Raw genomic sequence first — 26757 nt, 5'->3', positions numbered from 1 at the left:
AAAAATTCCTTCCAGTAGCACCTTAAAGACCAACTAAGTCAGTTCTTGGTATGAGCTTTCGTGTGCATGCACACTTCTTCAGATATCTGTATCTGTATTCTTCAGATATGTGTATCTGAAGATATGTGTATCTGTATTCTGTATATCTATGTATATCTGTATATTATGTATATCTGAAGATATGTGTATCTGTATTCTTCAGATATCTGTATCTGTATTCTTCAGATATGTGTATCTGAAGAAGTGTGCATGCACACGAAAGCTCATACCAAGAACTAACTTAGTTGGTCTTTAAGGTGCTACTGGAAGGAATTTTTTATTTTGTTTTGACTATGGCAGACCAACACGGCTACCTATCTGTAACTGGAACTACAGTAGTAAGCAGTGAGGTTTCCCAGGTGAAAGTGACTGGACAAGCGGAAGAGTGGATGAGCCCATAGTCCAACATCTTAACAACTCAACCACACTGATTCTTTTCCGTTGCTGCAATTCAAAGGAAACTTTCATTGGTGCCTGTGGAGGTTTCCCATGGCATGCAAGCAGACACTTGGGAGAGGTGGGTTGTGGGTTTTTTGGAGAGGCATTCTCTAGGGTAAGGAAGAGCAAGAGCATTGGGGAGATGTAAGCTTGGGTTGGAGGAACATAAACCATGCAGACTTTCTCCCTGCCATTCAGGCAGATGCCTCTGGCTGCAGTTCCTGGCAAGCGGAGAGAGCGGAGAGAGGGAGGAGAATATTGAGATTGACGGCTTGTGTCCTGATTCTGTTCTCCCACCTCCCCCTGTGAGCACTGGGAGGAGAGCAGGAGAGCAGCTTCCACTTCAGAAGTGAGGAAATACTCATGACTCATGATCCATCCCCAGTGCAGAGGAAAGAGGGATATCAGTTGTGCTAAGATGACTTGGCACCTCAACAGCTCAGGCATGATGTATCACCTAAGGCTAAGACTTCTGTGTAAGTCAGTGCCACTGTAAGGGGAGGCAGGCAGAGTGGGGCCCACCATCTTCCTCTCTCAGACTGCTCAGGAAGGAGCAGCATCAGCATGGGCAAAAGGAATCACAAGGCCCCACTGGACTCTCCAGGGAGAAGCAGCCTCTGCCACTGCAGTGCCAGGCCAGTGGTGGTGCTTGGGAAACTAGTGGCAGCTGGGGTCAGCCATCCAATTCAAGCACCTGGTGAAGCCAGGGCACACTGTGTTCAGCAGGAACGTGGTACCATCTCTGTTCCAGGCAGCCAGGGAAAAAGCTGAAGTCACAGCTGGCAAAGGGACCTTCTGCACACTTTTATCACAAACATCTGAGTTGCCAGAGTGCACAGCTTGCTTACTGCTCACTGGTGGCAGGTGGAAGCAGCACTAGGACCGGGAGCTGACGCTGCCGGAGTTATGGAGATACTGCCCAAGTAAATGCCTGCAAAAGCCCCCCTCTTTCCTGCAAAGTCCTCTATGCTTCCTCTCTCTTGGTCAGATAGAGGTGCCCCATTGCACCATGATTTGTGGACGCAATAGTTAGGTAACCTAGCATTGGGTGTGGGTGTGCCTGCGCTTTAGTTTCCCTTCTTAAATTTTATATGGCTAACTAGGTTTATCCTTCAGTATCCTTCAACTCGAGGGATGTGGGTGGCACTTTGGGTTAAACCACAGAGCCTAGGGCTTGCCCATCAGAAGGTCAGTGGTTCAAATACCCGCAATGGGGTGAGCTCCCATTGCTCGGTCCCAGCTCCTGCCAACCTAGCAGTTTGAAAGCACGTCAAAGTACAAGTAGATAAATAGGTACCACTCTGGAAGGAAGATAAATGGCATTTCTGTGCACTGCTTTGGTTTGCCAGAAGTGGCTTAGTCATGCTGGCCACATGACCCAGAAGCTGTACCCCAGCTCCCTCGGCCAGTAAAGAGAGATGAGCCCTGCTACCCCAGAGTCGTCCGTGGCTGGACCTAATGCTCAGTGGTTCCTTTACCCTTTACCTTTATCCTTCAACTCACTTGTTGTATTCTCAACTAATCTCATATCCTTTTGAGGGCTGGGAAACCCAGTCAACATTTGAGAAAACACAAAGCTTAAGCCGGTGCAGCTTATCCACTTCACTTGACACACATGAACAGGAAGTTGTATATAAAACCTTCTCTGTAGTTAACATTGGAAGAGAATCTCTTTCCCCCCATACTTAGTTGGAATTGACCTCAGCTTTCTCTGGCTTTGCTTCAGAACCATGAATTTCCCCCTGTATTTTCAGTAAAGCATTTATGTCATATCGAGAAAGGAAGAAGTAACCTGAATATACCACTGAATCTATCATCGCAACCGTACATGGGGTAGCCTTTAGCTCCATCTTGGGTAGAACCAAATGTTCCATTTGCTACCCTGATAGCTGAACGAAAAGGAAAGAAAAAACCAGGAGCCCAACCAGTAGTAAATCAAATATTGCTGAGGCTGAGCTACAGTGTATATTCCTTAGATAGAGACACAAAATCTTGATTTATTATCAGGTGACGGAGACTCTACCAAATCCCTAGTCAAGTTGTTTCGGTGGCTAATTACCCTTGCTTTATTTCCAGCTTGAACTTTCTAACTCCTACTTCCAGCTGCTGGATCTTATCGCATCTTTTTCTTGCTAGAGTAACAAGCTGTCCATCACTGAATTGTTTTTCCCCTGAAAGATCATGATCAAGTTCTTAGATTCGCTTGGATTTAAAGCCAATAGAATTTATTTCGTAAGTCTGCAATGTAAAAGGGAGGGGATTTTCAGCCCATCAGATCCCTTGTAGCTCCCTTCTGAGTTCTCTCTAATTTATCAATGTCCTTTTCAAAAGGGGGCACCAGAACTGTTCCTAGGGATGTATTTCAACTGCATAGAGATTGAATGCTATGTCCCTGTTCCAGCTCCATATCCCCTGGTTTATCTTTCAAATATCACATTATCCCTTTCTCCACTGCATCACACTAAGGTCTTGCAGTGTGTGTGACAAAATCCTTTCTCAGTTTCTGATTTTCATGGGTTGCTTCCATGCAAGGTCTTCTCTCTGATATTGCTATCCTTTGTTCATCCACTTTTACACAGAATCCAGACAACACGGCTGTCAAATGTTGCTGCTCAATGCCCTCTGCATTGTCTTTCAGTTAAATTTTCAGATCCAGTTCGTTGCAACTTCTTTAAAACAAAATGCATTTGCAACACCAGCCAGCTCACTGTGGACAGGCAAAGTGTTGTTGAGATTTAAGGGCTCAAGTGCATTTGATTCAAAGCTTCCTGTTTGCAAGTCCTGTCCATTTTATTATGTCCTGAAGATAGTGGCTGAAGTGATGAATGGCTTCTTAATTGCTCCTTGAACACACTCCTTTAATTACCACAGTGTCAGCTTTCTGCTTTCAAAGTGGGGAAGCCTTCATTATTAATTTCATTGCATTTTAAAAAAGAATAATGCAAGCAAAGCAGCCCTGAAAATCTCCCTCCTCCCCACCTCGAGAACAGAAAACTGTTCCTGAGACAATTAAGAGAGTCTATTCAAGGGGCAATGTGCAGTGCAATCCTACATATGTTTACTCAGAAGTAAGTCCTACTATTTTCAGTGGGGCTCACTCCTAAATCAGACTGCATCCACCCACTACAATTGGCACTAAAGTAGACAGCACACAGGAAACTTTTAACTGAGATTGGAAAGGACCTTTACTAAATGGGACTTGTGGCAAGTAAACATTATAAGAAGGACCCTGGGCACAAGAAAGGGCATTGCTCATAGCACTTCACTTTAATTCTTTCCCCAGCTAACTATGTAGAAGCAATGATAGCCTGGGACAACAACAACAACAACAACAACAACAACAACAACAACAACAACAATTTATTTGTACCCTGCCCACCTGGCTGGGTTTCCCCAGCCACTCTGGGTGGCTTCCAACTAAGATTAAAAATACATTAAAATGTCACACATTAAAAACTTCCCTAAACAGGGCTGCCTTCAGATGTTTTCTAAATGTCAGGTAGTTGTTAATCTCTTTGACATCTGATGGGAGGGCGTTCCACAGGGTGGGTGCCACTACCAAGAAGGCCCTCTGCTTGGTTCCCTGTAGCTTTGCTTTTCGCAGTGAGGGAACCGCCAGAAGGCCCTCGGTGGGAGTGGAGACGCTCCTTCAGGTATACTGGGCTGAGGCCATTTAGGGCTTTAAAGGTCATCACCAACACTTTGAATTGTGCTTGGAAACATACTGGGAGCCAATGTAGGTCTTTCAAGACCGGTGTTATATGGTCTCGGCGGCCGCCCCCAGTCACCAGTCTAGCTGCCGCATTCTGGATTAGTTGTAGTTTCCGGGTCACCCTCAAAGGTAGCTCCACGTATTGCATTGCAGTAGTCCAATCGGGAGATAACTAGAGCATGCACCACTCTGGCGAGAGAGTCTGTGGGCAGGGAGGGTCTCAGCCTGTGTACCAGATGGAGCTGGTAAACAGCTGCCCTGGATACAGAATTGACCCATGCCTCCATGGACAAAGGGCTCTGGTGTGGAAGCAACCTGCATGTGCAATCATGCCATTATAGAACTAGTAAACAGTAGCCAACACCAACCCTGCAAAGGACACATGGCTGCACTGTGTCTTTGGGAAGCCACTGATTCAACACAGTATATTCAGATTATTTTTTAAAAAGAGCCAGCCACTCATGAGGATACCAAAAATTGGGCTTACTTCCACAACATATAGAAAGCTGCAATTTGTTAAACATGGCATTGCCCTAAATACATATCATCATCACTAAAAAAAAATTTCCAAACTACATGGAACTGGCTGAGATGACTGGCAGAATCCGAGACCAAGGAGAAGAGTCGGTGGAAGAAGAGTGGAAGAAATTTAAAGTTTATTTACAGAAATATTATAAAATTAAGGAATGTTAGAAAGATGTTGGAATAAAACTAGGTGGATTTAGCAGAAAAGATATAAAGGATTAAGTAAAAATGAATTGATGGAAGAAGAGAAATTAAATTACAGTATATTAAGATGGAAAAGATTTGCTGAAATATCTAATTGAACTAGAATACAAAAATGGGAGGTGTGAGGAGGTCAAGGAAGTAAGTGAATGAAAGCAAGTAAAGGGTTTTTATGTACTGTTTTCTTTTTCTTATCGTTTTTGTATTGTTTTGTCTGTTTTTTACTTATATTTTTTCTTCATTTGTTTTTTCTTGTTTTTCTGTAACCTTTTTTTAAAATATATATATATATATATATATATATATATATATATATATATATATATATAAAAATTCCGAAAGGGTAGAATGAATCATTGACCCAAGCTGCACTGTTGCCTGCAACCTGCAGAGGGAACAGATTGGGGCTGAAAGACCAATGGAAAGTGTGCAAGGTGCGTGGAGGCTCAGCTGCAAGTGAGCACAATATAGAGACAAAAGAATGTGCTTGTTTTAATATGGCGCAAAAATTGTGGGCACCTTAATTTACAATTTCCATGCTTTGGGGAGCGTGACTGAATGTGTAAGTACCTTAACGATTCTCTTAAATCAAGGGTGCTTTTTAAAATAGAGAATTTCCTTGTGTTTTGAGCAATCCACCAAATTACACAATCCCTCTTGGGGATGCCTATTCCTTTACCATGGTCCTATCTGACATTGGACACAAATCTACCTTGAAGTCTAATTTGCATCACAAAACATGCCAATAAACATAATTTTAAAAATCATTTGTATTTTGAAGTGTGTAAAATTTGTTAACTGCAGCACCCAACAGGACTTACTTTCACATGTATCATTCCCCACATACCAACTTACCTTGAAATGTGGAAAGTGCCGACTGTAAACTAGGTTGAACTCCTTCCTTGGCCATTGAGATGGGTCCAAGCAATCTTGGAGCAATCTTCCCTAGGCAAGAGACACACACCATCCCACAAAACTTCACAAACATCCCTCCCCACAAGCACTTCCCAAGGGTGTCCCTTCCCACGTCACCCAGCTCTCTCCATCCTTGCACACAGCCTCCTGTCACTACAGTCACTCTGTCACACAAACAATACTGCTCACCTACATGCGGTGATGTCACTTGCCCCAATTTAATTCATTCACTTAAATGGGGAATTTAAACACCAATATATTGTTACCAAGATTGTGTTCCACCCTCAGTGTCTGCTGGGCATTAGAAAGATTCCAGGGGGTCCCAGGCACTCAGCCAGGGTCATGTTTCTGTTGGGAAGATCAAGGCACAGCAGAGGTTAGTGTCTTTAAGAAATGTGGCTTATTAACACATATTTACATCTGGAATTCTCTCTCTCTCTCTCTCTCTCTCTCTCTCTCTCTCTCTCTCTCTCCGTGTTCAGACCTTTAAACCTCCCCCTTAAATAAATTCAGACAAGACTCAAATTTTGGTTTGGTTTTTGGAAGAATTGAAGTCACAACTTTATTGATTACAGCAAGTAAGTGGTTACATAGGCTCTGGTTCGACTAGCTACCTGCACCTTCGCAGGTAGCGCTGACCCAGGGCACCGGGCACCCCTTCTCAGGGGTTGACCAAACCATCGAGTCCCTGGATTCCTTTAATGGAATACCCTTCACATAGGGATGGTGAGAGTTTTTCTCCCATCCCTATCACCTGAACCAGAGCCTATCTGCAACCTTACAAGTTGTGGCGATTTGCTACACGGCAGGTGAAACCCAAATTGCACCAGCCAATCAGCCAAGTGGGGAAAATTCCTGCCGTGCCCCTGTCCCAATGACAGACGACACACAATGGCATAGTAAGGTCCAAGCACAAAGCGGGGGACGGGTGTTCCGATGCACGCACCGAAAGAAGACGCTCTAGGTCACGTGCATAGGTATATATAGGTCCCTTGATCCGTTTAGCCTGTGTCCCATTGGTCTGATTAAACCCTGCAACAAGGGACCTACCAATTGGGTGTTGTGGCTATCCAATCTTACCCACCCACAACACAGGGTTTGGTTGCTAGGTCTCACCGCAATACGTGCCCTCTTTATGGGAGGACCCAATCTCTCTTATTTTTCCGATATTTTCAAAATATCAAATTCTCTTGTTTGACTTCCCCTTCCCTCCCTCCTTCCCCAGTTTCCAAAAGTTTTTACTTTATCCGCTTGCATATAATTAATTTTTCCACTTAATTTTCATTTCATTATTTTTAACGTAGATATCCAATTACTTCATAAATGCTACACCAATCCTGCTAATGTTTTAACATATTTACAGTGTTCTTTAACATAATCAATAAATTTAATCCAATCTGCTCGAGTTTCTTCTCATCTTGGTGCCTGATCTTCACAGTAAGTTTTGCCATTTCAGCATAGTCTATCATCTTAATTATCCAGGCTTCCTTAGTTGGTACACATTCTTCTTTCCACTTCTGGACGCATAATATTCTAGCAGCTGTTGTAGCATACATAAATAATTTCTTTAAAGTTTTTGGTATTTCTTTCCCCATTATTCCAAGCAAAAAGGCTTCTGTTTTTTTTAATGAAATCTGAAACATCTTTTTTAATTCACTATATATCTGTTCCCAGAAGCCTTTCCCTTTTTTACAGGTCCACCACATGTGCAAAAATGTACCTTTGTTGTCTTTACATTTCCAGCATATGCACCTAGAAGTCTCCATTGGAGGCGGCGCAGAACATTATGCCCCAAGAATGCCGATCATTGCCCCTCTCATAGCCTCAGCAAGCTGAGGTTCAAAGCAGTGCTCAGTCATGGCTCCCAGTCTCTCAAGGCAGCCTAGTCTAGCAAGCGTCAAGATGGTTCTGCCTCCTCCCTCCTTCAGGTTTCCAGAACAACTTTAGATTTCAAAAAGGACAGTATTTCCTGTGACATCAAGCCCCCTCCCCCATCACCTACCAGTTCTTCTGTCCACTCTTCAGAGTGGGACATGGGGGTGGAAAGGACAGTTCTTTTGCACTGCCAGTGGCCCATAATGGCTCAGGACTTAGCTTGCTGACCACACTGCTTTGCATAAGACAGGCATGGCCATAATTGGCCCTCCAGATGTTTTGTGACTACAACTCCCATCATCCCTAGCTAACAGGACCAGTGGTCAGGGATGATGGGAACTGTAGTCCCAAAACAGCTGGAGGGCCAAGTTTGGCCATGGCTGGCATAAGGCAACCCAGGAATTTCCTGTCTGGCACAGTTCTGCAGCTTGCATTTCCCTTCAGACCCCAAATACTATCTAAATACTACCTTTTACTGCACTCAACCGACAAACATTGGAGGAATGAAACGCAGCGTCAGGGACGAGGCTCAAAGCACAGCCCCACTCCTGCTTCCCCGTCCAAGTCATGCTTGAAAAGGTCTGTGGGTGGAAGAAGAAGTGACAGGAAAGCCAGCAGGAAAGAAACTGGACGAGGGTCAGCCTTTGAGGCTTGCTGGGGAATGTGGGCACACATTAGGGAAATGGGATTTTATTGAAGTGAGAGACTGAGCCCTGAGTTACTGGAGCTGAGCAGAAATTTCAGCATGGTTAATGCCAAGGCTTGAATGAAAACTATCTCCACACATTACAATGATCCACAAGCTGATCCCAGGCTCACTCTTCTCTCCTTGCTCATCCTGTCATCATTGCCAGCTCCCTGCCCAGCTCAACATGTGCCACAAGGAACTTTTGTCTGCCTTACATTCTGATTGCTTGCTAAATAGTAGCTCAGGCTGTTGTCTATACACTCTAGCTTTTCCCCATGCTGGCTGGCCCCTCGTTTGTTCTCATTAAGGACTGGCAGGGTGTCTAATTAGCTGGTGTGGCAGTGCCAGTGCCCTGCTGGCTAAACATCTGTGCACATGGACCCCTTCCCTCTCCGTGGCACATAATAAGCATACATAACTCTGACTTGCTCGCTGCGTATGACCTGCCTTGTCACCAGGAAATAAAGCCTTGTGGCGCACGGAATCCGGCACGGAGGCCTTCATTTGCAAGCAGCTACCTGCCAACCTTGCCCTGGAACTGTCCACCCTGGCCTTGGAGTCGCCGAGCCTCTGGGGATGCTCACATTAGCCGCTGAAAAAGCAGCAAGGTCATTTCCCCCTGCTGCATTTGAAGCTGCATTTGCATGGCATTGCTCACAGCAAAGAGAGGGCAGGGATGTCCTCACTCAATTTATAAAGACCTTTTGGGGTTTCTCTGATACTCCCCCGCCCCACTGAATCCTATTCATGAAGCTCTCATCTGCGCATGCACGGCAGCTGTTTCAGATGTTCACATTCCCACTTACTCCACAGCCAGTTTTCTAGCCTAGTTGGATTGAAGTTGTGAGTTAGTATTGTGTAGCTATCACTGCCTACAATACAGAGGTCTGTTCTTTCTGTCCCACTGTTGTTGTTGTTGTTTAGTCGTTTAGTCGTGTCCGACTCTTCGTGACCCCATGGACCAGAGCACGCCAGGCACTCCTGTCATCCACTGCCTCCAGCAGTTAGGTCAAACTCATGATGGTAGCTTTGAGAACACTGTCCCACCATCTCGTCCTCTGTCGTCCCCTTCTCCTTGTGCCCTCCATCTTTCCCAGCATCAGGGTCTTTTCCAGGGAGTCTTCTCTTCTCATGAGGTGGCCAAAGTATTGGAGCCTCAGCTTCAGGATCTGTCCTTCCAGTGAGCACTCAGGGCTGATTTCCTTCAGAATGGAGAGGTTTGATCTTCTTGCAGTCCATGGGACTCTAAAGAGTCTCCTCTAGCACCATAATTCAAAAGCATCAATTCTTCGGCGATCAGCCTTCTTTATGGTCCAGCTCTCACTTCCATACATCACCACTGGGAAAACTATGGCTTCAACTATACGGACCTTTGTTGGCAAGGTGATGTCTCTGCTTTTTAAGATGCTGTCTAGGTTTGCCATCACCTTTCTCCCAAGGAGCAGGCGTCTTTTAATTTCGTGACTGCTGTCACCATCTGCAGTGATCATGGAGCCCCAAAAGTAAAATCTCTCATTGCCTCCATTTCTTCCCCTTCTATTTGCCAGGAGGTGATTGGACCAGTGGCCATGATCTTCATTTTTTTGATGTTGAGCTTCAGACCATATTTTGTGCTCTCCTCTTTCACCCTCAATAAAAGGTTCCTTAATTCCTCCTCACTTTCTGCCATCAAGGTTGTGTCATCTGCATATCTGAGGTTGTTGATATTTCTTCCGGTGATCTTAATTCCAGCTTGGGATTCATCCAGCCCAGCCTTTCGCATGATGAATTCCTGTCCCACTGTAGTCACTAGCAAAGCTTGAGAAATTGTGAACCCCAATATGGACCGGTCTGGCCTTTGCCTCCCAGGCTGATGTATGCATCAAAAGTGATTGTGCACCTGCACTCAGCAGTGAGCTCCAATGGCTTCAACTGTCTGGACTTATTCCCAGGTGCAGAGGATCATACCCCTAGTTATCTACTGGCTATCACATTTCCCAAATGTTGTAATGCAATTCCTGACTCAAAGAAGTATCAAAATGCATTAAAATGCTCATTTTAAAAGAAAATATATTTTGCAATGTACTTTTTCTTTTGAAATACACAGCTAAAATACTATTTGAATCTTGTTCTTTGTGCAGATTTTTTTAAAAAATTGAAGATTAATGCACCAATGGAACAGAGAGGATCTATGAGTCAACACGTATGAAAGTGACACAGAAACAGACTGATTCACCCACCCCTCACAGTCTCTCTGATCAGCCAGTACCCAAGCATCATTTCCCTGGACCTGGCACAAACTTGTCACATCTGCTCCCTTGATTCCTTGTCTGTTTTGAAAAACTGGATGATTGATTGGTGCCCTTTATAGCTTCTTTTGGTTCCCTTTAAGTACCGTATATTTCTGGCTGCCTGGTTTCTATTATTATTATTTCTATTATTATTATTATTATTATTATTATTATTATTATTTCTATTATTATTATTATTATTATTATTATTATTATTATTTCTGTCCTGGCCTTTGCCTCAAGGGAGTCCAGAGTTGCAAACAGGAACACAAACAATACAATTAAAAAAAAACAATTAAAAGAATTTGAAAACCTGAAGACATTTCCAGACAGTCACATATCTTCACACAGCTAATCATTCCAAGGTTCCAGTTACAGATAGGTAGCCGTGTTGGTCTGCCATAGTCAAAACAAATAAAAAATTCATTTCAGTAGCACCTTAAAGACCAACTAAGTCAGCAACTAAGTCACTTCTGAAGAAGTGTGCATGCACACGAAAGCTCATACCAAGAACTCACTTAGTTGGTCTTTAAGGTGCTAGTGGAAGGAATTTTTTTTTGTTTCATTCCAAGGTTGTCACGTCTTGCAGCCATCAAATGCCTGGGTAAGCAGGAATGTTCTAAAATCCTTCCTGAGCATAAATGAGTCAGACATGCCTCAGCAGGGAAGGCATTCCACACGCGGGGAACCGTGACTGAAGACGCCCCATCAGGGCTCAGTTGCCAGTGGTGGCAGCATAAGGCTTCCTCTCAAATGCTATTATTTAATACAGGCTTCCTCAACCTCGGCCCTCTAGATGTTTTGAGACTACAATTCCCGTCATCCCTGACCACTGGTGCTGCTAGCTAGGGATCATGGGAGTTGTAGGCCAAAAACATCTGGAGGGCCGAGGTTGAGGAAACCTGATTTAATAAATGCTATCATTTAAAACATTATTATTAAATGTTTATATATTTCACGAAAGTTGCAAGTTGAAGAAGAACAATTTGTTGAAATCAGCTGCACATCAAAGGGGAGCTTATGGACTATGTACCTCATTTGTAATTCCCTCTGGAGGTGACGCGTCTTTGCCTCATCCCTCTGAAATCTGGCAGGTCTAAAGGGGGGGGGGGAGTCAGTCAGTTCAATTTATTGTGCCTGGCGAACAGCCATTACACACATGAAAATAATAATACAACTATGAATAGTGGTTTACATTTCTACTCCTCCACCTTTACAGGATAAATCATTTCCCATTCCCCCTTTAAGTTTTATTACACAAATCTGTAAAGCCTTTGCAAGAAATCTGGATGTTCAAAAGGATATATACCTCTCCACAACGGACAGCAAAAAACAGGTCTTTGCAAGAGATGCCCTTCTCTTCTGCAATCTTAACAATGGATGGATGCAATTGTTTCTAAGATCATTATAAAAAGGGCATTCAAGGAATACATGAGTTATGTCTTCTATAGACAGAGAGTTGCACGTGCAAACTCTGTCCTTCTTAGGAAATCCTTTATATCGGCCCATCCAATCTGCTAACAGAAGAACATTTAGTCTTGCCTGAGTAAAGACTACCCTCATTTTGGCAGGTCTACCAGATATCTTGGCAGGGATGGAAACAATGGAATAAAAAAGCATACAATTTGTTCGGTTGGCAGATCTTAGGGTTGCCATATGTCCGGAATTTCCCAGACAAATCCGGAATACTGTAGTTGGAAGCAGTGTCTGGGTGGAAATTGGCCAAATGTACAGGGAAATCTGGATGTATGGCAATCCATGTCAGCAGTGATGTTTTTGCGAATTTTCATCATCTGTGTAAAGGGGGACTGAATATTTCTGATTTCCGATTTTTACCAGAAAATAGTGCTCACCTCTTAGAAATTCAACTACATCATTTATAAATAAATTGAAGAGAAGGCGAGCAAGTAAATATCCTTGTCTTACTCCGTTTGTAACAGGTACAGTGTCAGATAGGTGCCCTCCATTCACTATAACTCACAGAGATGTACCAGAATATAGCGCCATTATGCATATCAATCCCCATAGATTATAGTTTGTTCCAAAGGCATTCCTGAGAGATAGAATCAAAAGGAGCCCCACTCTGCATAATCGATCACATGATGTGGTGCACACAAACCATTTGAATGGCATTGCCCATCAGCTTTGGGGGGTGGCCCCCTCAAATATTTTAGGGGGGCAAAGACCCTTCGGCCCCTAGGAGTTGGCTTCTATGCCTTCAGGTGGGCTGGTCTTTTGGATCTGGAAAATGTGCCAATATTTTGGAGGGGTAGTCAGTTATTTCAGGGACCCTCAGTTGAAAAGGTCTGTGCTAGGAAGAGGACACACAGGAAATGACTTTTGAAAAGTGGTGTGATTTACCAGCAGCCTTTTCTGGGTTGCAAGGGCTGTTTTCTGGTGAGATGCTCACATGTTACTAAGGGTTATTGCTTGGCATTCACATAAAAGGGATTCCTCCACCCCTCGCCTAACCTCCTGGAGTGCAGTTCTTTCAGAAAGTCCTTAGTTGTCTTGGCTCAGAAAGCTTGTTAGACATTGGCACTGAACTTGTCATAAACTCACTAGCACAATACCAGCACCTCCACTTTCTCACTGTGAAGGAATAGATTCTTTTAATCCATTGCTGTTTCAGACCAGGTTCTTTGCTATTTATACTCAATAATAGTGGTATTCAGTCCCCTTCCTGGGCTGTTCCTTGGCTTCCCTTTTGGGCCTGCCATGCGGAGTCTGGATGGAAAGCAGAGGCAGTGTGGGGGAACTTCTTTCAATGATCTTCAATAGGGGAGGAGAATATGCAAACAGGAATGAAATGTCAGGAATTCCCCCTCTTGACAATTGACAATTTGCCAAGGAAGGAAGCATCTTGTTGTGGATTGCAGTACATCTTGCTCCCATACAAAAATGCTGAATACGCCAGGCTTTGCAAGATGCCCAGGGTGTGGCATGGCTAGAGACTATTGCAATTCACTCAGAGATTAACAGCAGATCTACCTTCTGCCTGCTCCTTCTGTGCATATTCCCCAACTGGCTGGAATTGCTCCAGAAAGTAGAGGAGGGCACGGTTTGGCTGAACATTAGGAGAAGTAGGAGCAGCTGGAACCAATTACCTAGAGAGGTGGCACTGGGCTCTCTCTTGCTGAATGTCTGTGAGCAAGAGTTTGGACTGTCATCTGTTGGGCATCCTCTAGCTTTTGGATTTCTGCACTGAGCAGAGGGTTCAGCTAGACAGCTTACATGGTCCCCTTCAACTTTATGAGCATGTTCATGTTAGTGCTCACTCCGCATTCAGTGCTGTTTTTGAAGCTGCAGTCGTGTGGTGTTAACAACAGTCCACATCTATCCTGCAGTTTCTTGACCATTTATGATTCCCCCCCTCAAATCAGCTTCAATCAGACGAGAATATTTAAGCGGCATTCACTTGGTGCTTTGAGATGGTGTGAACGTTTGAGGCAGGCGTTGCGCATGTGCAGCTGAGTGCGCATAAACACATAACAGCTTCTTGAGTAGCAGTTCTGTGCCAGTTGCAGGGGTGAGGAAACCAAAAGGGAGAAGGCGTCCCCAACACACGCTCTCTGATGTGGAGCAGCACTCTGCAAATTTGGCTTTACTTTGTTAGATTTTTTCAAGCTCACTTTCCCAGAGAAAATGTGGGGTGTGAGTCAAAGAGCCCATAAGGGAACACACAGAATGGAGCAGAATGGTGCTCTCTAGCAATCCTCAGCTGTATTCATTGGCCTCAGCTACACAGCTGGCCCTTTCAGGCCACGTGGTAGGAGGAAGCAGGGTTATCTTAATGCTGGCAGATATGGAACACACTAACCAAAGACTCCAAGCACAGATTCTGCAAAGATTCAAGTGTTTCCGCAACCCCTTTCCTTCCTGCTCTTACATATCCAGACTCCACAGATGTCCCCCTTCCCTTTCCCCTCACCTCTTTTTGTAGTTCTCCGGGATAAGGCAGAAGGGGCATTGCTGGGGCAGGGAAGGAAGCCAGTTCCAGCCTCATGTGTTTGCTAGGCATGTTCAGCTGGGAGCTTGTTAGCTCGATATGAGCAGCCGCTGCAAAGAGCTGACGTGGTTGCAGCAAGCTGCTGCACACTCATATCCCAGGGGCTCCCGAGGGACCTGAGCTTCGATCTGCGCTGTGCGAGGTGTGCTTGTGTGCACAGAACAGATGCCATTTGCATGGATTTATTACTTGCTCCTGAATGTTAATCTCAGCACCATTTAGAAGTGATGTTTCTGCCTGTGATGCTTCTACCCAGACTGCCTTTCAGAGTTTTGCCTCAGCCACAGAGCTACCGAGCCAGACTGAGGTAGAGCTCTACCCACACCCCTTGAGCTAAGGAAACGGGGCAGGGACTCTATCCTGCTGGATTTGGACTTCATGGTTGTGGAACGGTTACTAGTTTGCAGCATGCATCCTTGTTCTAGTTCCCTGGTGCTGGACAAAAATGGCTGCCGGGAGCAGGTGTCTGTGGTCATGCAACTCTTCAGACAGATGAGTCTGGCATGCACTATAATACCCAAAAAGGCCTGTTGCTAATGAAAAAGAAAAGTGGATTGAATAGGCAAGATCCTGGGTGCAAGGTGTCTGAACCACATGAGCTGGACTGCCCCCTGCCCTGTCCCAAGAACAGTCTTTTGCATCTTGCTAAAGATGCCACCAAACCCCTTAGGAGAACAGCCCTTCTTTGTAGAGGGATCTTTGACAAGCGCAGCTGCTCTGTGTGCCTCAGCTCTGTAGACTTCCTTTGCACCTGGTCACCTTGGGACAAGGGGAAGGAGCATCAGGGAGTGCAGTCACTGCAGTTATCAGATATGATCGCTTTGGGGACTTCTCTCAGTATCAGAAGGTCTTGGGAGGATGCGCTGAGCAATTTTTAGTGAGATACTGTCTGGAAGACAAGCTCTTAGCTTCTGAATCTCCCTCCCAATAGACTGTCTCCCTAGATGAATTATTTGGATGCTCAGAAAGCAGTGATTAGACAGTGGCTCTCAGGCCCAAGTGGGTGTCAGCAGAGACTTGGTGTGCTGTCTTCGTCCTCATCCTCTTCCCCATCAATAGAGCTTTTCCCATAATCTCTTTGCAAAACACTGCAGAAGCAAAGGTCTGAGCCAGCATTTAGCTCCTTCACTGCTCATATATCATTGCAGGAAGACTTCACCTTTCCATGCCTTCAGTGGGCGGGTCATGTGCACCCTCTTCCTCCTTTGGCAGCCTGCTCTTCTCCTTCACAGGGCTCAGGAACAATGCTCAGGGGACAATGGCAGAATGCCAATGGGACAATACTAGTGAGGAATGAGAAAAGGATGTGGGCATCTTCCTCGCCAGAAAATCTGGGAAGTTGGGAGCCATCAAACCAAACCGCCTTCATTATTTGTGGGTTCTTAATAGGAGCATTTATAAGCAGGAATTCTGGAGGATGTTGATTTCTATGAATTGCTATATGAAATGACCAGTTCCACATCTCAGAATCTATCTCCAAGATTCTGCAGTGCTCCAAATGCTGCAGTACTGTTCTCAACCATTTAAATTCCTCAAAATACTCATTTAAATATGTGTTTTGAGGAGAGTCACCTTTCACTGTCACCTCTTATCCTATTGGTTTCTTTCTCCTGAAGTGGATTTCATTGATGGCATAAATGACTGGGATCTCCTGGTCATCTAGGATTGTGTGATGAACGCCTTCAAACCAATGGGCATTCTGGAGCAATGCCCATGACAAGTTGCAGTCAGACTATTAGAGCAAGACCTGCAGCAGCTGCAGGCAATGTACCAGCTTTCTTCACTCCACAACATCTGGAGGTAGCAGCTGTGCAGGCGGATGAAAACCTGTTTGTGTGAAGAAAAACAAAAGGGCCAGCAAAGTCAAGCCCAAGGAAGCATTGGGTTCCTGCCAAGAGACACAGATGCTCTCAGCTTTGCCACCAGGATCTCCCTCAAAAACCACTTTCAGATTTGTGCCTGCAACAACCCGTGGTAAAAAAACCAAGAGGAGAAGACATAGTGAGTAACAGGTTGCTCTTGGCCATAGAGCTGAGCCACGAAGCCACACTCTGCCTCTTGCTGCTTAATAGAATCACAGAGCTGGAAGAGACCCAAGGGTCATCTAGTCCAACCCCTGTAATGCAGGAATCTCAGCTAAAGCATCCATGACAGATGGCCATCCAACCTCTGCTTTAAAACCTCCAATGAAGGAGAGTCCAACACCTCCTAAAGGATTCCATTCCACTGTCAAACACCTCTTGCTGTTCTTCCTGAAGTTTAGTCAGAATCCATTGGGTTGGGTGTGACCGTCTTCCATGTCTCATTTGAATATGGATATCATATCTCCATGGACTGCAAGAAGATATGGACTGCAAGAAGATCAAACCTATCCATTCTGAAGGAAATCAGCCCTGAGTGCTCACTGGAAGGACAGATCCTGAAGCTGAGGCTCCAGTACTTTGGCCACCTCATGAAAAGAGAAGACTCCCTGGAAAAGACCCTGATGTTGGGAAAGATGGAGGGCACAAGGAGAAGGGGACGACAGAGGACGAGATGGTTGGATAGTGTTCTTGAAGCTACAAACATGAGTTTGACCAAACTGCGGGAGGCAGTGGAAGACAGGAGGGCCTGGCATGCTCTGGTCCATGGGGACATGAAGAGTCGGACATGACTGAATGACTAAACAACAACAACAATCATACCTCCTCTCAGCTGCCTTGGATTCAGACAAGACTGGATCCAGAATGCAGGATGGTTATTCATTTTATTTGAAGAAAGGTGGTCTACGCTGGCAATGATGAGAGGACAAAGCAGTTTAGGCCCTAAAGAAATGATGAGAGCACTCTGGGGTAGCAACCACCACCATCACTCCACTCCCCCAGTACCTGAAGCCCGTTTCTCTCTCTCTTAGAAACACAGGTTGCTATTTGTGCCTTTGGAGGTTGGTGTTCACAGCCACTCAAATTCTTGCAAGAGCCAAGCAGCAAAGGGATTGACTGGCCTTCTCCTCCAATGAGATTTTCAGTTTTAAGGATTTTGTGATGGAATGAAAAGTGGCTTTATGTGTTTATTTGAAATATTTTTAGGCTGCCTTTAATGATGCCTTAAGTGGTTAGGATATGCCTGGGGTGACTTGATTAGGTTGGAGAACAGGTAGCATTTCCATCTCAGAGATCTCATGCCTGGTATGCATAGCTAGGGAGTGTTCTTCCGTGATCAATCCTTGCATGGTTATCTCCACCCTCTGCTTGGCAATTTGGAGTCAAGGTGCTAGAGCCTAGCAGTTAGGGGGATACTTAAACAGTTGCATTGCTGAGCTTCTTGGCAACCTTATCAGATTATTTAATACTGTATTACAAAATGCAGTGGAAACAGCAGCAGCAATTGCTACTACTAGATGTGAGGGTTTCAATCCCCACACCAGTCCCATAAATATAGTGCAGAATGAAATATTCATAGAAACTGTTACTACAAACAGATTTCCTTCCTGGGCCCCAAATTACAGTCAAGTATGATGCTTTGAAGCAGTTAATCCATTTCTCATAGATGCTTTGGTTGAGATTCCTGCATTGCAGGGGGTTGGACTAGATGACCCCTGGGGTCCCAATTCTGCAATTCTATGATCAAGACCAACAGCAGCAGAACTGGCACAGGATTGACATTGCCAGTCCCCTAGAGAACAGCAGCCACACAACTACATTCAACATTTCTATGAATGGGAAATTGCTCATAGAATCCACAACAACCGTACCTATGTATTTCAACAACAACAACCTTCAACATTTAGGCAACTGGTAAACAAGAAAGTAAAAGGTAGGGTTACAATGGCTAGTTCTATACATTACTCAGAACAAAGTAGATTTCATTAAGTTTGGTGGGTCTCATAGGCGCCGACTCCATGGGGCCTGAGGGGGCCCGAGCCCCCTCAAAAATTCGTTGCCCCCCCAATAATTTAAGAAAATTATTAGTTATATTATGCTTTGTAAAATCACAAAATTATGTTGGTATTTTTTATTTTCCTTGTTTGACGATAGTTACCTTTTAAAATACATTCAGTAATGAGTTAAAACAAAGCCACTCCTGATCTAGAGAGGGCGTGGGGTTGCGGGCTCTCGACCCATCAACAATCTCGCGGGGCTGGCGTCAGCCCCGCGAGAAGCGGGGATTCCCCCTAGCTCATTAATATTCACCGCCCACGGCGGCAGCCAATCGGCTGCCGCAAAGGGCGGGCCCTCACAGGTTCACTTAAGGCCGGGGCAGCCTGGGGCTCACCCCTTTCGTTCCCCCAGCAGCAGCAGTTTGGAGGTCTTGGGCCCCCCAATATTTTTTATAAGTCGGTATGGGCCCCCCACCCCCAATATTTTTTATAAGTCGGCGCCCCTGGTGGGTCTTACTCCCAGGAAAGAGACTCACAGCTGCAAGAGTGGCCCAAACAAAATGTATGCTACAGAATAGAAGCAGCACGAACAAGTTCAAAAGAATGCCAGCGTGGTTAAATAACAGAGTCAAAAGAAGCTATATAGCACAGCACAAGAATTAACCTTTAAAAGTGCACATTTTTCTTGGCCAAAAGAAAATGAAGAGAACTATTTTTTTGCAAAAATAAATATTTATAATCAAGCAGGCCAAGAAAAAAAGGAAGACCATATGACTATTTATAAATCTATATCTAACTCTATCTACAGATATAAAAATGAATTATAAAAAAACCCTTTTAATTGCACCAGAAGCACGAAACCAACTCAATAGGCACTGAGAACATTAATGTTAAAGGTGTAAAAGTAGGACTGGAGGAAAACAGGCATTTACAAAGAAGTCAAATGCATTCCTTGCATTCGCCTGCTCTGTGGAAAATGCTAGAGAGATACTCACATCAGGTGGTGCAACTGAAGAATCATATCGAGTTGAGGGTGTCAAAGGGTGAAGGGGGTTTTTTATATAAAAAAATACAGGGCCAGATGGCATTCACCAGAGAGTTCCTAACTCAAATATGAAACTGCTGAACAAATAGCTACAATATGTATGTTGTCACTAAAACCAGTCTTCTTACCAGAAGCCTGGAAGCTAGCCAATGTAGCACTTTTTTAAAAAAAGTATTTAGGGAGTCACAGGCTCATCATCCTAACTCCTGTCCTAGATAAGATCGGTGCAGAACAATAGCCTTATTTAGGTATTAATCTCAATGTGCAAGGCTGTAAAATGTGGACAGGGCAGGGGTGAGCACCCAAGGCCTGCCCCCAAACTCCCCAGGTGTGTGTGCACCTCTCTTCAGACCATTTGGCACAAAGGTCCGCAAGAGGTTTCTGAACTGGATGAACATGCCCAGTTGCTTGCTTCTAGGGCCATTTGCTTGAAACGTTTAACCCTGATACAGCATGTTTTCCAAAGGCAAGGAGATTTCTAAATGTGCTCAACTGAAATCCCTCTTCAAACCTCCATAATGAATGTTGAAAGGCTTGAAGAAGCGCCCCGACCCCTGGGGATGTTGGATGTGGGGATTTCATGCCCATCTCCTTTGAAAGCTTTGTGGTTTCAGGTGTTCAAGGCGTGAACCAGGGTGGCTTCTGCAAAGGGAAGCCTAATCTTACCTTCTCATAATTGCTTATTCGGTGTCACTAAATGTATGGTGGGGTTATTGTATTACTGGATTTGCAATAAGCTCATGACAAAAGACCCTGACTAAAGTTGCTAAAGAAACTCTGTAGTAGCAGCAGCAGCAGCAGACAGTTCCGCTAACAGCTCTACAACCAGGTAAAACCAAGAAGCAGAGCCTAAAGGGAGTTTTGCAATGGAGGGCTGTAATTGTATTTCAGATGGGTCTTTTCAAAGTTATTAAAAATGTCCTGGAGTCAGAGGGGAACAATGAAGTGGACAAATTTGGGGGTAAGAAATAATTAACATGGAGAATTCATTATCACAAGTGGCGTTGAACCCTTAGCTTAGATGGGTTTTGGAAAGAGTTATACAAACTCTTTTTGCGTAACCTAGGGGTCTTAGTGGACCACAAGCTTAACAGGAGTCCACAGTGTGATGCAGCAGCAAAAAAACCAGTCCAGAGTTAGCACAGTCAATAAAGTTCTGCTTACTGAAAAACAGGTTGTAAATGGTCATCTAACTGGGCATTGAGCATGTAGAATCCTGACAAGACAGAAGTACTGGTTGAATCCTGACAAGACAGAAGTACTGTTTTTGGGGGACAGGAGGCGAGCAGGTGTGGAGGATTCCCTGGTCCTGAATGAGGTAACTGTGCCCCTGAAGGACCAGGTGCGCAGCCTGGGAGTCATTTTGGACTCACAGCTGTCCATGGAGGCACAGGTCAAATCTGTGTCCAGGGCAGCTGTTTACCAGCTTCATCTGGTACGTAGGCTGAGACCCTATCTGCCTGCGGACTGTCTCGCCAGAGTGGTGCATGCTCTGGTTATCTCCCGCTTGGACTACTGCAATGCACTCTACGTGGGGCTACCTTTGAAGGTGACTCGGAAACTACAACTAATCCAGAATGCGGCAGCTAGAGTGGTGACTGGGGGCGGCCGCCGAGACCATATAACACCGGTCTTGAAAGACCTACATTGGCTCCCAGTACGTTTCCGAGCACAATTCAAAGTGTTGGTGCTGACCTTTAAAGCCCTAAATGGCCTCGGTCCAGTATACCTGAAGGAGTGTCTCCACCCCCATCATTCTGCCCGGATGCTGAGGTCCTGCGCCGAGGGCCTTCTGGCGGTTCCCTCATTGCGAGAAGCAAAGTTACAGGGAACCAGGCAGAGGGCCTTCTTGGTAGTGGTGCCCGCCCTGTGGAACGCCCTTCCAGCAAATGTCAAAGCGATAAACAACTACCTGACATTCAGAAGACATCTTAAGGCAGCCCTGTTCAGGGAAGTTTTTAACGTGTGATATTTTACTGTATTTTTGGTTTCTATGGAAACCGCCCAGAGTGGCTGGGGAGGCCCAGCCAGATGGGCGGGGTATAAATAATAAATTATTATTATTATTATTATTATTAGAAGAAGAACATGACTGACCAAAGCACTGTAGGAGACAATTCACACACAAAATACGCTTGGAGAGGAATACAGTGTATAGGTATTTAAATGCTGACAATAGAAGCCCTGAAGCACTTGGCTAAACACACTTACAAGTCTCCTTGTGATCTGGAACCACATGGAAGCAGGCTTTCTAACCTAGGGGAAACTTTTAAGATGAATATACTTAAAAGCCCCCTTCAGATCTTCCTGCTCTATACATGAAGATATGGGGTGGTGTTATCAGGACTTAATCCTGGATGATGCCCAGGATTTGGTTCAAGTTCTTGTCCAACCAAACTTGGAACAGTGATCACAGTGCTGTCAAATGCAACATATCTGTAAGTGGAAGCTTGCCCAGAAAACCCATCAGGCTCACAACATTTGAATCCAAAAGATAAAACTTGTGGAGAGAGAAAGAGAGAGAGAGAGAGAGAGAGAGAGAGAGAGAGAGAGAGAGAGAGAGAGAGAATATTAATTGAAATGAAGCTGAAGAGGATCAAAGCTCTCCAGGGTGCCCTTATGGATAAACCAGTTAAACTAGAAATAGAGGTTAAAAGGAAATTGGCAGTTGTCACAAAGGAAAGAAGTGAAAATTACTGTTCTCCTAGGATCTGTATTGGGAGGTACTGGTGCCATTTAACTTGTTCATAAATAATTTTCAGTCAAGACTGTGAAGTGGCTGACACCAGATTATTCAGAATGGTGAAAATGAAAATGAATTTTGAAGATCTGCAGTAGGATCTCTCCAACAAAATGGCAAATTAGGTTCAAAGTCAACAAGTAAAAAGTGATGCAGAATGTGGTTAAGCAAAAATACATGTACGTATATATCTCCTAAGTAGAAAAGCTGGTTTGGAATTTGGAATTGTAGCTGACAGCTAGAGATGGGGAAGAAGTTCACTTCGGTTCACATTTAAAGGTGAATCCACCTGATTCACAATTCCTCAACCAATATGTGAACAGGAACTTAGACCATTCCCCCACATTTGCACTTCTCTGAATTTTACAACGTGGCTCTGAAATCAAGCAATGTGTGCAAAAAAAAGAAAAAAAGAAGAAAAGAGATATATCAGTGGAAGGTTACATACAAAACTGCATTGTATTAGGGAAAGTATGAATATTGTGGAAAACAAGCCCTGTAAAAATGTGCTTATTAGGCAAAACTGCATACAGAGTTGTTTATATGAAGAGAAATTCACACTAAAATGCAGATGCAAAACACCAATGCAAACTGAAGTGGAAATGTAGATGACTGGATATAAGATTGGGAAAATGAAAGAAAAAAAATGAAATAAAATAAAACTTCCAGTAATTTATTTATTTATATTCCACCTTCCCTCGAAGGAGCTCAAAGTGGCAATCATGCTTCCTTCCTCTCTGCATTTTTTAATCCTATTTGCTTACATAAATCCATGGTGCAGTCAAATCTCTTAACACGCAGTGATTTTTCTGATCCTCCCATTTCGAAAAGGGCTTCACAGAGCTAGAGAAAGGGCGGAACGGGGCAAACAAAATCACCAAGGAATATCTGTGCATCTGCCCTAATAAGCTTGAGTGGTGTGGGCAAAAGATAAATATGAGTATAACAAGCAAGCAAACACACAGCTTGAACTTTTCAATGAAGGAGGTTGGCAATGTATTTGAACTCCCTGGGGGGATACCAGTATCAATGACAAGGAGGACTCACCAAGACTCACTCTTGGTCTGACTCCAGAGACACACAATTTTTGAATGGGACGTGATCTTGTAGAGCTGGTTTCAAAATTTGCTGTGTTTTTCTATGAATCTCCTGAATTATCATCATCATCATCATATTATTAGTTATTAAATTTATATATGCACATCATCCAAGAATCTCAGAGCAATTTGCAGTATAAAAAGACAAAAATATGTAACATAATAACAAACAGAGCGATAAGCACCACACCAAAGTCCATCAGCATACGACTTGAATGGCCCCAAACACCTCGTTGACTTAATGAGAAGATGCAAATGGCACTCTGTAAATGAAATTTTAAAAATCATGAACTAAATAATTGCCAATTTGTTGCCCTTTAAGAATACCTCCCCCCACCAAACAAAAAGGCTACCTAAATACTGTTTCTGTTCTTAAATTAAACCAATATTCACATTTGATTGGCAGTTTAGCTTGAGTCATTCTGATGGCACAAAATGTGCTCAGGAAAACACAGAAACCTTTTCCTCTGTGTGTCTGTGATAACCAAATCCGCTCCTGCCACAACAACTGGGCTGAATAACAGTGGATGTGAAGCAGAAAGTTTTAAATGACCTGTAATCAAAAAAGATCAACTCAAAGATCCCTCCCTGTCAAAGCCGTCTTACGGCACCACAGGCTTGCTTTCAAGCTCCAGTCAGCAGGGTGAAAGAGCAGGATGAAGGCAGCTGTACTGGCTTGGTCTTGTGGAATTGCCCTTGCGGACCTGGATTGTGATACCTGGCCTTGGACAATTATGAGAGGACGTAAGAACTCTCTTCCTTTGACAGCTAAAATGCTTTTATTTATTCCAGTGGTTTCCCCTCCCCCTAAGAGTATCTGCCCATTTCAGGCCTTCCTGAGAAGCTGACCTCAGGAACAATGAGGTTATGTGGCCATAGGACTAGTCGAGTTGCAGGCTGGCACGGAGCTGGCTAATCTACAATACGTTTTTGAAAGTGGTTTGTCTGTCCACCTGTATGTTTGTTGTATAGGTTTGTCTACCTCTTCAGCTATCATCACCAAATTCAGCATGAGGGTTCCTGAGGTGGGAGCAGCAGTTGCTGTTGACCTTCGGATGCACTTCGCCATTTTGAATCAAGATGGCAGACTGAAATGTGACTTTGGTGTGACTTCACCCTGTTTTCTTTTTTCTTTTGTATAGGTTCAGCCACCTCTAGAGATATTGCCACCAAGCTTGGCATGAGGGTTCATGAGGTAAGGGCAACAATCTCTGTCAATATTTAGATGCTGGGTGCCATTTTAAATCCACCTCTTTTTTCTCCCCTCCACTCAGGGCACGATGGTCCTTCAAAAGCTGCTGTGGTGACATTTTTGGGGGAGGGAGAGGCCACTATGAGAGCTGGATGGTGACAGTTCCTCAAGCTTCTTTCTTCTCCCCTCCACTCAGGGGAGGATAGGAAACCACAGGGTTGGCAGGGACCCCAAAGATGCCAACTATGCTATCCCACAATCCTATAGCATCACATTCCAGTTGTGCGTAGAAATGTCAAAAGTATTTGAATGTTTGCAATGCAAATGATTCTTTGTGCGTAAGCTTTGGCCAGCCCCCTGACACAGTCCCAGCCTAGCTTCTTCTCCCTCACCCTGACTATTAGTGAAAGAAAAGCAGCAACACAGGACCAAACATTTGTCCCCCTGTATGCAAAGCTGTAGCTATGTGAGGAAGAAACAGGGGCAGATTACATTAGAAGAATTACTTGCACTTGCTATTAGCAGCTGGTTCATAGCTGTCAATGTTTCCCTTTTTTAAAGGGAAATTCCCTTATTCCAAATAGGATTCCTCGCAAGAAAAGGGAAAAGTTGACAGCTATGAGCTGGTTGCCATAGAATAAGGGTTCCAAAATTAAGCCAAAGGGGTAAAAAGGATTTAAATGGAGCAGTTTTAAGCTAAGACACCAAACTGCCCTTCAGGGGCAGTTGCTAGCTAAGATGTGCTAAGAAGAAGATCATTTAGCATCACTTTGTAAGTATAATTTGGAACAGAGCCATAACAGCCTGCAGACAAGGTTCTGAAGATGAAAACGCATGCATGAAACATCAGTGGGAGCTCACCTTTTGAGCGCCACAAAATACCACATGACAATTAGGCACAGTTTTCAGCGAGGGTTTAGGGGACCAGAGGGCAATTACTCCATGCAATGGTCAGCCAGCAAAGATCAGCCAATGGGAACCCCAATGACACCAGCACATTTGAATTAGGGGTGCTTATGAAATCATCATCTGAATCTCTCCCTGGATTTGAGAATTTCAAATTAACGGACTCCCCCCCAAAAAACCAGTACATTCTGAATTCTCCATTACTGTGTGCTTTTTATTTGTACATGTTGCACAGAGCACTGAGTGTGCCCTTGCATCCTTTTCTGCTTCTTCATAAACATGCTAGGTGGCTGATTTGTAACTGACTGAACCCAAAGAGTGTTCATTAATGGTTCCTCATCACTGTGCAAAAAAGAGACAAGTGGGGTGCCACACACGGTTCTGTCCTGGGCCCGTTGTTGTTCAACATATTTATAAATGACTTGGATGAAGGAATAGAAGGGGTACTCATCCAATCTGCAGATCACACCAAACTGGGAGGTGTAGCTAATGCCACAAAATATCCACCCTGCCTTTGTAAAGAGTCATTCCTTTGGTGTGGCAGCGCCTGCCTTTGGAACTCCCTGCTGTTGACATTAGGCAGGTGTCATCATCACCTGCCGAAAACACATTGTGTTAAATGCATAGTTTGTTCTTCCGTGTGTATTTGCAAATGGTGGCTTTTCTCTTGTAGCAAAGAGCAACTTTGGGAAGAGGGGATTTTCATCAGGCAGCAGCTTGGGAGAAGAAGACCACCCTCCTCCCTGTTGTGAACCTGCGGGTCCCCATATGCTGGTGGACTCCCCGCCCAGCATGGCCAATGGCCAGGAGTGGTGGGAGTGGTGGTTCAATAACATGCATAGGACTCCTAATATCTGCCATACCACAACCCATTTATGTCCTCCATCCCACCAGTAGGACTTCAAAGGGGAAAAGACAGACAAGGACAAGCAACCTATTTGTAGTTTGGCCTTCACCATCACTCTCTCCTGGCCACCATGACAGACTGAGTCCTCTTCTGCTGCCATGAGCCTGCGGATCTGCAGCAGGACAGAGAAATATTCCTAGCCCAAAGCATGCAGTCCAGAAAGGATGGGTTTTCATGTGTTGCTGTTAACCATTCCCATGCCTGCAAGGCCATCTGAAGAAAGACTGAGAGCAAGTTTTGACAAGCATCTGGAGTGTTGCTAGGGCCAAAAACTCGGTTGTTTCAGAAAGGCCAAATATGGAGAACTGGGGGATATGCAAGTTATGCTATGATTTAAGA

The 26757-nt window shown here is 44.4% G+C and overlaps 1 protein-coding gene across 2 annotated transcripts in view; it reads left to right on the top strand.

The window, feature by feature from the left end:
• LOC310848906 (uncharacterized protein) overlaps positions 1-24610 on the top strand; it is a 36643-nt gene extending 12033 nt beyond the window's left edge. The window contains exons 3-4 of one of the 2 annotated variants that reach the window (XR_014566676.1): positions 10514-11028; positions 11236-12515. Coding sequence is in view for 1 of the 2 variants with exons in the window: in XM_083748502.1 (XP_083604628.1) it covers positions 24556-24571 (16 nt within the window). In the remaining variant the exon portion in view is untranslated. Of the gene's footprint in view, positions 1-10513; positions 11029-11235; positions 12516-24555 lie in introns of those variants that run through there. The other variant, XM_083748502.1, reaches the window with a different exon arrangement.
• Positions 24611-26757: the final 2147 nt, after the last annotated feature.

Source organism: Podarcis gaigeae (assembly GCF_964106915.1).
Source record: "Podarcis gaigeae genome assembly, chromosome: 7".
NCBI lineage: Eukaryota > Metazoa > Chordata > Lepidosauria > Squamata > Lacertidae > Podarcis > Podarcis gaigeae.
The sequence above is the reverse complement of the archived record's forward strand: the minus strand, read 5'-3'. Positions and strand labels throughout refer to the sequence as shown.